The 12742-nt window shown below is 34.8% G+C and overlaps 2 protein-coding genes and 1 non-coding gene across 3 annotated transcripts; 1 reads left to right on the forward strand and 2 right to left on the reverse strand.

The window, feature by feature from the left end:
* Nucleotides 1-2244: 2244 nt before the first annotated feature.
* Nucleotides 2245-5367, forward strand: LOC111992001 (laccase-2). Its single transcript, XM_024023809.2, has 6 exons — nt 2245-2484; nt 2642-2793; nt 2909-3153; nt 3263-3391; nt 3612-4589; nt 4969-5367. The coding sequence occupies exons 1-6, from the start codon at nt 2350-2352 to the stop codon at nt 5097-5099; spliced, it is 1770 nt and encodes a 589-aa protein (XP_023879577.2). The 5' UTR covers nt 2245-2349; the 3' UTR covers nt 5100-5367.
* Nucleotides 5368-6484: 1117 nt separating this feature from the next.
* LOC111991716 (small polypeptide DEVIL 13-like) lies at nt 6485-7371 on the reverse strand. Its single transcript, XM_024023507.2, has one exon. It carries the CDS (start codon nt 7117-7119, stop codon nt 6757-6759), a length of 363 nt encoding a protein of 120 aa, XP_023879275.1. The 5' UTR covers nt 7120-7371; the 3' UTR covers nt 6485-6756.
* A 2715-nt stretch (nt 7372-10086) lies between these two features.
* On the reverse strand, nt 10087-10169 carry LOC111992405 (small nucleolar RNA R12). Its single transcript, XR_002880847.1, has one exon. It is a non-coding gene; the product is annotated as a small nucleolar RNA R12 (small nucleolar RNA).
* Nucleotides 10170-12742: the final 2573 nt, after the last annotated feature.

Genomic DNA, 12742 nt, shown 5'->3' on the forward strand with positions numbered 1-12742 from the left:
ATGTGTGATAGTAAATATTGGTTTTAAAAATATAACTTTATTAATCACAATTTTGACAAATAACATTGTGGGTGATTCTCTATCACTTTCATATGAAATTTTATTCTTTCACTCACAATTTGCCAACTCACAATTTGCCATATCACAACTGTGACAAAAAAAAAAAAAAAATTGATCCTAGATTTTTTCTTTCATAAATGCATCTCTTCACGTGATGTCCGAGTTGATTCTAGTTTTGAAAAGCTAAAGACTTGACTTTACTTTCCTTATAAAGCCTCGTCGTTCTTGCTCCTTCTGGTAAACCTGTAACAAAACTTGACCTATACGCACTAAATAGTTGCCTATTACTCGAGCTCTTTCCTGTTTTCTCTTTCCCTAAAAGCAATTTCCTGCTTTCAACCACTATTTTTTAGTTTTAACAGGTATGTTCTTAATTGCATGCGATATTCCCAATATATACAATCAATTACTCAAATTTTAGTCATAAATACTAAGCATACGTAGTAGTTGTACACATGCACACATAGCATTTGACATTGTAGGTAAGGGATGTAGATCGTGGGCATAGGAGTATTCTATAAGGAGTGCAGTTGGTGCAACTACAAATTTTGTACAGTCATGGTGATAAACTTGATTCACAGTTTAGTAATTTGTTTGGCCGTGAAGTAAAATATTTCACAAGCCCGTTTTGGTAAGAGATTGTCTCTAGCTGCAATGCATGTTGGTTTAACTTCATGTTTAAGCCTTAGTGATTAGTTTGGTTATTTTGGTTAAGAACAACCTAAATCACGTACCTCCACCATCATTATTTCTTATTCTTGGTTGAAAGAAAGGCAGGTCAAATGTCCTTCTCTTTTACAGGCTTTTACATATTTAAGCCACTGTACATTTCGATTAGGAGAGATGTCATCACCAACTTGCAGGCATACCCCATTGAGTCTTTCGTGAAAATGAGACCACGGAGATCATAAATTTTGAAAAGACTTTTTTTAAAAATGGACCATATATGGTGATTAACAAGGAGTGGGAAGATTGTAACTTTCTGATGTGTCTTGTTCACCAAGCCTTAACGGTTGGGGTTTTGAAATATTGGCTTGTCCTAGTTAGGAATAGAATAATGCTAAAAATAGTTGGTTCGAAAAAACTTGCGTAATCACAAAAATATGATATCTTAGTGCTTAGACTATAACTTTTATAATGACTAATATTGATTATGTCTCTCTCTCTCTTCTTTCACACTTCTTTTAACTGTCAAATATTCCATGGGTAAAAAAATATGTTGACAAAATCTCTTTTAGAAGTTATTTTTCCTTTTTAATCAGACTACATAAATAAAGTTTCAATTGAGAGAAAAAAAAGAAAGGAATATTAGTATCCTAATGTTTGTGTTCATGGACACGACAAAATTGCCAACATATTAGTGATGGACATGTATGCGACACGGACACAAACGTGTCAAGTACGCACTTAGGAAGAAAAAAAGATCATTTTTTTTTTATAATTCGGTTATTCTATTTTGACGTTGAATGTTATATATTTGAACTCTTTTTATGGGTATCTAGTCTATTTAAACTATTTTGTTCGTACTTTAAACAATATTTTATAGTCTTTAAATTAATTTTAGATATATTTCTAAACTTTTCATTGTTGTTACATATTTTTTAAATTCAAAATAAATATAATTTATTCCAATTATAAAAAATATATATATACCTAAAAATAAATATTAATTAATTAATTAATTGTCACGTTCTCAATGTTACATAATTTAGTTTTTCAAGAAATACTGTGTTGCGTCTATTTCTATGCTACATAGGTTCTAGACAGTTTAATTTAATTTTTAGAAGAAATTATTCATGAATATTATATATATATATATATATATTTTTTTTTTGCTGAATAAATTATTATTCATGAATATTATATATATATATATATATATATTTTTTTTTTTGCTGAATAAATTCATGAATATTATATTGTTCACATGAATTCAAACTAATGAATATATTGAAACCGTTACAGGGTTAATAGTGGAAAATGTATTTGTCATATGAGGTAAGGGTTTAATAAGTTGAAAAAAAATAATAAGAAATTAACTTTATAGACTTTAGGTGGCACTCCAGAGTAAAGATATGGGACCGATTAAGAACATTTTGGTAATTCTTTTCTTTCTCAAATTTAATTTTTTGGAGTACCTAATCGACCAAACACACTATCTTTTCTATATATAAGCAACCCTTATAGGCTTCATGGAACACTCAGAACTAAACGAAGCCAATAGCAAAGTTTCACTCATTCTTGTCTCCTATTTTTCAGCAACTGCAGAGAGGATTTTGACACAGAAAAATGGGTGCTTATCTTCCTTCATCTCCAGCATTTATTCTTGCTTTCCTCTTTGCCATTGCCTCTCTTTCGGTCTTTCCTGAGGTTGCTTTTGCTACATCAAACCATGCAAGCGTTACAAGGCACTACAAATTTGATGTACGTACCAAAACTTTTTGTGCTAGCTGATTTTATGCATATATTGGCATTTTCTTTTGGGTCAGAATTGTCTTATAATTTGAGAAAGATTGAAAATCATGCTTATATTAAACTAAATTTGCTTATAGATTAACTATTTTTGCTTTTGTTTTTCCAGATAAAGTTGAAAAATGTTACTCGATTGTGCCACACAAAGGCCATTGTGACAGTTAATGGGAAGTTTCCTGGGCCTCGGATTGTTGCTAGAGAGGGTGACAGAGTCATAGTTAAGGTGGTCAATCATGTTTCAAACAACATCAGCATCCATTGGTAATCTCTAATTAATTAGACTCAAAATATATGTTGTCAAGTTTCATTAAGTGTATTTAGTAACTTGAAAGTAATTTCATCACTGCTAATATGTTTTGGTGAATAAAAAAAATAGGCATGGAATCAGACAACTACAAAGCGGATGGGCTGATGGGCCATCATATATCACTCAATGCCCTATTCAAACTGGCCAGAGTTATGTGTACAACTTCACCATTGTTGGCCAAAGAGGAACTCTTTTCTGGCATGCACACATCACATGGCTAAGATCTACAGTCTATGGACCCCTTATCATCCTCCCCAAGCACAATGCATCCTACCCATTTGCCAAACCACACAAAGAAGTTCCCATCATTTTTGGTAACCAAAAATACATTTTCTCAATCATAGAATTCAACTATTACAATGATAATTAGACCGTGACTAAAATATACTAACCAACTATATATGAATGATTGAATAATTATAGGAGAGTGGTGGAATGCTGATCCAGAGGCAGTTCTTCAGCAAGCTCTTCAAACTGGAGCTGGCCCAAATGTCTCCGATGCTTATACATTTAATGGACTTCCGGGACCATTGTACAATTGTTCTCAGAAAGGTATTTCTCAAAAGGGGCATCAATTTGTACCCTTTCGACCATGTAACTTATTACACTGAAAAAGAAAATGATAAACATATTGGTTTTTAGCTTTTACATTAAGCTGCAGAGACCTTAGTCTTATGGAATTATAAGTCATGGGACATGTCAATTCATTGGCTACTTTATGAAACAACTTTTGACTTATGTTTCTACTTGCAATTGCTATTGTGCTTTGCAGATACGTTCAGGCTAAAGGTCAAGCCGGGGAAGACATATCTCCTCCGATTGATCAATGCTGCACTCAATGACGAGCTATTTTTCACCATTGCAAACCACACCTTCACCATTGTTGAAACAGATGCAATTTACATTAAGCCTGTCAAGACCAATATATTGCTCCTCACACCAGGACAAACCACTAATATTCTTCTGAAGACCAAGCCAGAAGCACCCAATGCCACATTCTTCATATTAGCTAAACCATATTTCACCGGCATGGGCACCTTTGACAACACCACAGTGGCAGGCATTCTTGAGTATGAGAACCCATCAGATTCCTCTTCCACAAACTCGAACAACCTTCCAACTTTCAAACCTTTTCTCCCTCCCCTCAATGCCTCTATCACCACTTCCTTTGTCATGAATTTCACTAGGAAACTCAGAAGCTTGGCCAATGCTCAATTCCCTGCCAATGTGCCACAAACTGTCCAAAAGAAATTTTTCTTCACTGTAGGCCTAGGAACCAGCCGATGCCCAAAAAACCAGACCTGCCAAGGACCTACTAATAGCTCAAAATTTGCAGCTTCAATAAACAATTTCTCCTTTGCTCTACCCACAACAGCACTCCTACAAACACATTTCTTTGGGAAATCAAATGGGGTTTACACCACTGATTTTCCAAGCTTCCCTTTGCACCAATTTAACTATACAGGCACTCCACCAAACAATACCCTTGTGGGCAATGGGACCAAAGCAGTAGTGTTACCATTTAATACAAGTGTGGAAATAGTTTTGCAAGACACTAGCATTTTGGGTGCAGAGAGCCATCCACTCCATCTTCATGGCTTCAATTTCTATGTTGTTGGTCAAGGTTTTGGAAACTATGACTCTAACAAGGACCCAGCCAAATATAACCTTGTTGACCCAGTTGAAAGGAACACTGTTGGTGTGCCAGCTGGTGGTTGGGTTGCAATTAGATTCCTGGCTGACAATCCAGGTGAGTGATACATACATATTAATTCATGCAGCAAAAAAGACTATATTGTTGTCTAATTCTATAGCTTCCACTTTCCAAAAGTTTTGCTTAATTTCAAGTTTGGTTTACTTAATACTTTAATGCACTAACCGACCATTAGGTAAGGATGCAAAAGTATGTAATGGTTTTTTGCCTTTTTACCCCATCTAAATCGTGTTTAAATTTGGAACACTAACAAATGATTTTTTTGGGCAAATTAAATTGTATGAAAACTATATATTTGTGGTATTTTCGTATTACTTTCTAGCTGAATAATGTTATACACAGTAGCTAGTAGCCGCACAAATATCTGATTTCCTCAGAAAAAGTCCAATGATTATGATTGATGATGACTGCACAGGTGTTTGGTTAATGCATTGCCACTTCGATGTCCATCTGAGCTGGGGTTTAAGGATGGCATGGGTTGTCCAGGATGGGAAGCTCCCTAATCAGAAGCTGCCTCCTCCACCATCAGATCTTCCGAAGTGTTGATTGTCCCCTTTCTGTGTGATAAATGTTGTCATTACATTTTTTTTTCCTTCTGTCTGTAACTTATTTTGGTCGTGTTTTGCAATATTTTGTCTCTCAAAGAGTAGCCAAACACCCATTGGCAATAAATCATCGTGTTCTGTAGTTGTCCTCCACAGAAAATGACCAAAAAAAAAAAAAAAGAAGAAAAAAGTAGGAGGAGGTTTTGTACCACCCAGGATTTCGAAAGCTTCTGTTGGAGCCTAAATAATAGTAATATTCTTTTTTGAAATCTCTGTCTCTCACATATGTATGTGTACATGTTATGGCCCAGGAGCCTTGCTCATTGCATTTTGTCCTCGAGCTCTTGATTTGTCAAAGCAGTCTTGTAATTTTGCCAACGGGGCAAAGCTTCCGCCCACTCTTCCATCATATTGGACAGGTGTATGTAGTTAATTTTGGACATATGTCTACCTTTTGTCGTGTCCAATGCACCATAACATTAAACGCAAGTTAAATCTTTGTTAATTAACGTGGGTGTTTGAGATTTTAGCTCTTTTAGTGCTTTTAATTAATCCCTAGGTGATTGTAATTCTACATCTTATACACACAAAAATGACGAATGAATCTCTTGAGGGGGCCGCTCCAATAAATTAAGTTAACTTGAAGACTTGAACTCAATCTCATGAATCAAACGAGGCCTTAAAACCACAAAGCCAACCCCTTAAGTTAACGTCAATATATAGGATGTGGGGGTTCTAAGAAGAGACATGAAACAATTGAAAAGTATTAAGGCAACCGAGAAGATTATAAGTCACTGTTTTACCAATTTAAGCCAAGTTTTGATATAATTCATCTACTGTCTGGACTCCGGAACCCATTAAAGGATGTGTTAATTCAGTTTCATATCAGAGTAACATTCAAATGAGTACATTGAAATCCGGAAACCCCATTAATTAATAATTAAACTGAAGGTTCAATTTCAAGGAATGACTAAACTTAGTTTGGGTCACTTCTTAAAGAGAATTCACACTCAGCACTTTTTCTCAAAGGGAGAAAGGTGGCTTGCATTTCCAATGCAGATCCAAATAGTAATACAAGTAATGTCTTTTTATATTGGCTATTCCAACAGCCGAAGCGAATCTCTCTCTCATCAAGAAAAAAAAAAAAAAAAAAAAAAAAAAAAAAAAAAGGAAAAAAAAAAGAACAGAATGAAAGATATCATGAAATTTAGAACCTAGCGCCAATCTAAGTGGGAAAAAGAAATCATCAGAGAATGCAAGCGTTTCTATATAAAGAAATGTTGAGATCTGAGTTAAATATCCAAAAAAAAAAAAAACACACACACACACGCGCATCAATCAAGAATTAGAACTCTTGCTAGTATAAATTGAATAAGTGAAAATTAATCTGATTAATATGTTGATTACTTCTTATAATGTGTAAAACTTGTAGCTCACCTCAATAGTAATTACAAACTGACTGAATCTAAAATTAAGATGAAAAACAAGAAAATATAACACCAATCTCTTCTTGATCGGATGGTAAGAAAATTTATGAGTTTTGGAACAAAACCCAAAGACCCATCTCGCATAAAGAAGGCAAGAACAACAAAAGAGAAAGAGTACATGCTCAAATCTATGTGATATATAATATATTCACGGTCTCTTCTTCCCATATATCAAGAATCGCCATGCTTGTGCCAACAAACAAGCATGGCAACACAGCGCCTCATGATGTAAAACCTGGCCTTCTGTTCCTTTGCTAAGCTACTGCATTTGCTGCCAATGGAAGAACTCTTCTGTGAGCAGCTCCGGGGAAGAGGGCACTTTGAAGTGGAGCTTTTCTGGGAAAAACTTCTCAATAGAGGAGACTTTGACGAAGTGCTCTTTGTTGAAGAGCTCCTTGTGAATGGAGATTTAGAAGAAGAAGAACAAGAAGGGCTCTTTGTTGAAGAACTTCTTGCAAATAGTGACTTTGAAGATGTTAAGGAATGGCTGCTAGTTGCACCTTCCTTCTTTGATAGCTTCCATTTTTCATCCATGTAACACTCAGATATATATATATCTGTGGTTGTTCTTTAATCTCTGCTTTAACTTCTTTATATCTATAATGTCTGTCCGTGATAGGAAGAAAGAAAGAGGAGAGACGACTGTAAAGAGAGGATTGATTGGGAGTTATGGAGGTAGTACGTAAGTAGTGGCCCTAGTGGGGCATTGATAGTACTTATAGCTGAGTTATTTAGTGCTTAAGTTTGAAACTCTTGCTCTATCAGAAAAATTATTAGTCATTATCTGATGATATAATTCAGGTTATATTCTAAACCAATAAAAGCAAATCATTTAATAACAAAACTAATATTTTCATGTTACTTTTTATTATATATTTATAAGGTTTGGCTTCTGATGGTGAAATATCATGTCGGTCAAAATGTCAAATATCCATAAAATATTATTACGCAGTAAATCAGGAGTTATAAATTTCTAATGATAGATAAAAAGAAATAATATCAAAAGCAAATTCAAATAAAAACTAGTACAAACTTGCCAATTTAGTTGTTGTAAAAATTACTGTGTCTCTCGCATTATTTTTATTTTCTGTTTGTATTGGTGGAGTTGCATGTTACATTATTTTCCATCGTGGCATAAGATGATTGGTTGCTTCTGTGAACGTTCCAGTTCTGCAGTTCACACAATATAATAGCCAATTCTTGAATGAGCTCCTCGTTTTTGAGATCCATGACTGTTGTACGGTGCTCCATTATAAACTGTAAAAGAACACACTTATTTAGAAGGGTGTGGGGGGCAGTGGTTAGCTGGTTCTCACATGTGTGGTGCCTCTGCCCATTATTGTGCAAAATAGAGACCGTTGATATTTTTCTTCATAATTTTAAAGGTTACTCTGCACACAAGCCTACTTGTTGTATTATGTGACACATATAGTGTAAAAATGGTGGAATCTAGAGGCAATATTTTCTGCTCCAAGTACAAGTTACAATGCTGTTTCTCTTTGAAAGAAAATTATGTGGAATCTTTGCGAGTTGATTTCATGTCAATAGTCCTGTACTAGATAAAGCCCGACGGATATTTATAAGGTGTTCATATTAATTAGAACCAATTACAGTTCTTGGGTGCTGATTATTAAAGGGTACATATATGTATTTTTTCCGTAGTTCACATGCATGGTATGAACAACAAAAATGGGTTATAAATAAACTATTCCGTGGAAGATGCCCTTGGTCAAGAATAGGATCGTTTACCACCCAAACTATATATCTTCTTTCCTTTTTTTTTTTTTTTAAATTTTTTTATTGCATATTTAATTAATTATATCTGGTAGTATAAATGCTTTGTTTTACTATTGTAAATATGAGTAATTATTAAGTGTTTTGAAGAACATTAATTAATATGGTGTTTTCTCATTTCACATTTATTGTAAATCTCATTTTTAAGTTCTTGTAAATAGAATAGATGAAGAATAATTAATGTTATAATCATAAACTATTTTACAATATCGTTACAAACTGGTGTTATGACTAACTTCTTATTGGTTCTTATTTAGGCTAACTACTAACATCACTTTTTTATTTACTAATAATCACTCACCATATCAGCAGTACGTAAAAAATTTTGTAAAAAGTTTATATCTCTAGCTTTTTTCATAGATGAATTCCCCTTTCTTTTTGGATAGAATTAAGATTTTATCTTGAGGGCCAAAACATGAATCTAAAAAACATCTACTATAACAAAATAAGTTTATTACATCAAGTGTTAATACAACAAAATATGTATAGTGACATTAAACAAAATATTGCAACAAGTTAAAATTGTCACAATAGTAACTTAAAAGTGTTAAATTATTGCATTAACAATTATAAGTTGCAACAAATTATAATTATTAGTTGCAATAGAAACTTTAATACATTAGGAAAAATTGTTGCAACATATTAATATTAATTATTTTTGCAATCTATTGTAACGAAAATTTTGAAGTAATAGCTTAATGCAATAAAGTTATTATTGCAATAATTTGATATAAATTTTTTAACAATTTTATTGCATTGACAAACAAGAAACTGCAATGAAGACATCATTGCAACAACCTGATATCAATTATTTATAATTTATTGCAACAAGATTTTTTGTTGCACAAAAATATTACCTCAAATTTTATTGCAACACCCAGCATCAACTATTGCAATAACTTTAATATTATTGCAACAATTATTTTTGATGTAATAAACATTTTTTCTTGCAGTGATGGTCTCAACCTAGTTATATTTATAATGTTTCTTTGCTAACATATGATGTCTTTTATCTTATGACACAACAATTGTACAGTAAATAAATATATTGAAGTAGTTAGGGGTCTAGTATGTGAGCTTTTGGTTTTGAAAGCAGATGGGCTACGTCTCTGAGACATGTCAATTTTTAGCAAGTTGATCAATGATGAAGATAGTGATTCACTCCTCAGGCTCAATTACTATCCAGCCACACTTAAGAATGATGAGGTTGGGTTTGGAGAGCATTCTGACTCTCATCTCTTTACCCTTCTTACATCAATGATGTGGATGGCCTCCAAATTTTTGTTCAAAAAGATGTGTGGATCTCTGTTCTAGCTAACCCTAATGCCTTTTGGGTTAATGTGGGTGACATGTTACAGGTTGGTATTCATATAAAATTTTCAATTATCTTCTTCTATCCAAGAAAATTGTACACTAATATTTATTCCTGTAATTTCATTTGTGAAGGCTTTGACAAATGAATGATTTTTTAATGTTCAACACAGGGCACTAGCAAATTTATCCGAGCCTAGAATGTCAGTGATTTATTTTGGAGCTCCCTACTTGCTAGCATCAATTTCTACATCTCTAGAAATGCTCAGCCCCATTGGGCACTTTCTCTACAAGACCTTCACTTGGGCTGAATGCAAGGATAACCTTTACTTTTGACGCCTCACTGAAGGACATCTTGATGATTTCAAGAATGAGTGAGTATTTGGATGAAGAGGGTCTTGGGATCATCACATATCTTTCCATATTTCGGCAAAGAAAATGTCATTGGGAATCCGAATGATTCTTTTCATCATCCAACATCACATATCATTTCAGTTCTCTATAATAAAAGTTTTATTAGAATAATTGTAATGGTTGGGAGTCTTTACTTACTTTAGCGAGTCGTGGTCCATTTGAGTACCGTAGGATTGGGGATCCATAGTGGGTTCTTAATTCTCATGCTCATTATTCAATCCTATGTTATTTCTATAAATTTAGTAATATTATCTTAGAATAATTTGAGATTGCCATCTGTTGATGATTATTATTTACCTTCGTTGAAGGTTTTTCCACTAGATGCATCTAATCCTAAAATATTGCAAGATTTTATTTGGTTATGTGGATTTATCATCTAATGGACCATTACTACTTCAAATATTGCAATCATCTAATGGATAATATATATTGTGGGGTTAGGATTTGTGGCCCAAGTCCAAAACAATGAATTTGTAGAGTATGGGTGAAAAAGCTAGGTTAAGTATGGGATCAACAACAAATTACAACCTTCAAGCACAAGCCAACATGAATTTACACGTAAAAAATGGATATCCGAAGAGTTATATTATTGATTATCTGATGAACACAGATCTTAAGGTTACAGTCAAGTTCTTCCTCTCTCTCTCTCTCTCTCTCTCTCTTTTTCTCCCCCTTCTTTGTTAGGAGCTTCTTTCCTTTATATAACCTCCCTTCTCTTCATCTTCATCGTCTATTTATACCTCATCCGTGAGTCTACTTAAGTATATGTCACGTCAAGCATCTTCTTTAGCTCTATGTGAGTGGCGGTAGGTGAGGATACACTGTTCAAGGGTCTTCTCCACATAAATGCGGCCAGAAAAGTTGCTGCAGAGCATTAAATACGGTGGTAGCAACTTTCCCTTTAGATATTTCTCCATCCTTATCGTCTCCCAGTGTACTCAGAGTTTATCTTGATCAGGAGGAGTCCTCGGAAGATCATCTTGACCTTTTATACGTTCAATTGTTCTATACTATTTGAAGGCTATCATTGGGATTACGACCTCCCCCTCTCTTCGGGTCGTTAGTATCCGCTCCGGAGGGCAATATCTCAGATTCACCCCCCGCGGTATACCGTAATTTTGCTTAAATTCCTCTATCAACGCCGGACTAGCGACAAGATGTTGGAATTTGCCCATTCTTAGAGAACGACTGAAGCAGTAGATAGGAAATGGGTTTGGAGGGTAGAAAATATTAGCCGAGAAGAAAATAAAGGATCAAGAGGTGCCGAAACTTACACAAACAAGATTAGAGTATAATCTCGGGAATCGAAATGGACTCTTGGTGGATCCTGAAAGCAAAGAACACGGAAATCCAAAGAAGCTTGAAAGGTTTTGAAAGGAAGAGCTCTCTGGGTACTCTGAGGATGCGTAAAATAAAGAAAAATAACCTCCTCTAGGGGTTTATATACGAGGACAAGTGAAAGGGTGTAATTCATCCCATCCAAATCCCAAAGAAGAACCCTGTCCGTTGGATCAACAACCCACCGTTGGATGCAAAGGACAAAACGCCGCCTGGAGTAATTAATACAGCGCTTTGGGAATACAGAACTGACAGCGGCAATAATGAAGCGCTTGTCTCTATGCTCGCGCGCTTGTAAACGGGGGTATTTATGACTTCCCTCTTTTAAATTTCTTTATTTTTATTTCTTTTTCCTTACGTGGCAGATCAAAATCTTATTCTTTCTCCTCAGATACGAGAGAAAAATTAAAATTTTGAGGGGCTATTGTGGGGGGAAAAGGGCCCAGTCTAAACATAGTGGGCCGAGAGCCCATATGAGGGCTACTGTGCGACCGAGAAGAAGGAGATGGTAAGGGCAAGGCCCATCTGGAAGTAGGACCCTCAGAGGGAAGAGTAATTACAATCCGAAGAGGTCATCTTCTGTCCGAGGAGGTTATATTCCTCTGACGCGAATAGTATAGATCAATTGAACGTATAAAAGGTCAAGATGATCTTCCGAGGACTCCTCCTGATCAAGATAAGCTCTGAGTACACTGGGAGACGATAAAAATGGAGAAATATCTAAAGGGAAAGCTGCTACCACCATATTTAATACTCTGCAGCAACTTTTATGGCCGCATTTATGTGGAGAAGACCCCTGAACAGTGTATCCTTACCTACCGCCACTTACACAGAGCTAAAGAAGATGCTTGACGTGACATATACTCAAGTAGACTCACGGATGAGGTACAAATGGACGATGGAGATAAAGAGAAGGGAGGTTATATAAAGGAAAGAAGCTCCTAACAAAGAGGGGAGAGAGAGAGAGAGAGAGAGAGAGAGAGAGAGAGAGAGAGAAAGAACTTAACTGTAACCCTAAGATCTGTGTTCATTAGATAATCAATAATATAGCTCTTCGGATATCCATTCTTTACGTGTAAATTCATGTTGGCTTGTACCTGAAGGTTATGATTCGTTGTTGTTGATCCCATACTTAACCTAGCTCTTTCACCCATACTCTACAAATTCATTGTTTTGGGCTTGGGCCACAAATCCTAACCCCACAATTATATATATATATATATATATTTATTGCAATAAAAAATTTACTACTTCGAATATCTTGTAATAATTAGTTATTACTTTCAAGAATCTTATTGCA

The sequence above is a fragment of the Quercus suber genome, unplaced genomic scaffold (genome assembly GCF_002906115.3).
Source record: "Quercus suber isolate HL8 unplaced genomic scaffold, Cork oak 2.0 scaffold_760, whole genome shotgun sequence".
NCBI classification, from domain to species: domain Eukaryota; kingdom Viridiplantae; phylum Streptophyta; class Magnoliopsida; order Fagales; family Fagaceae; genus Quercus; species Quercus suber.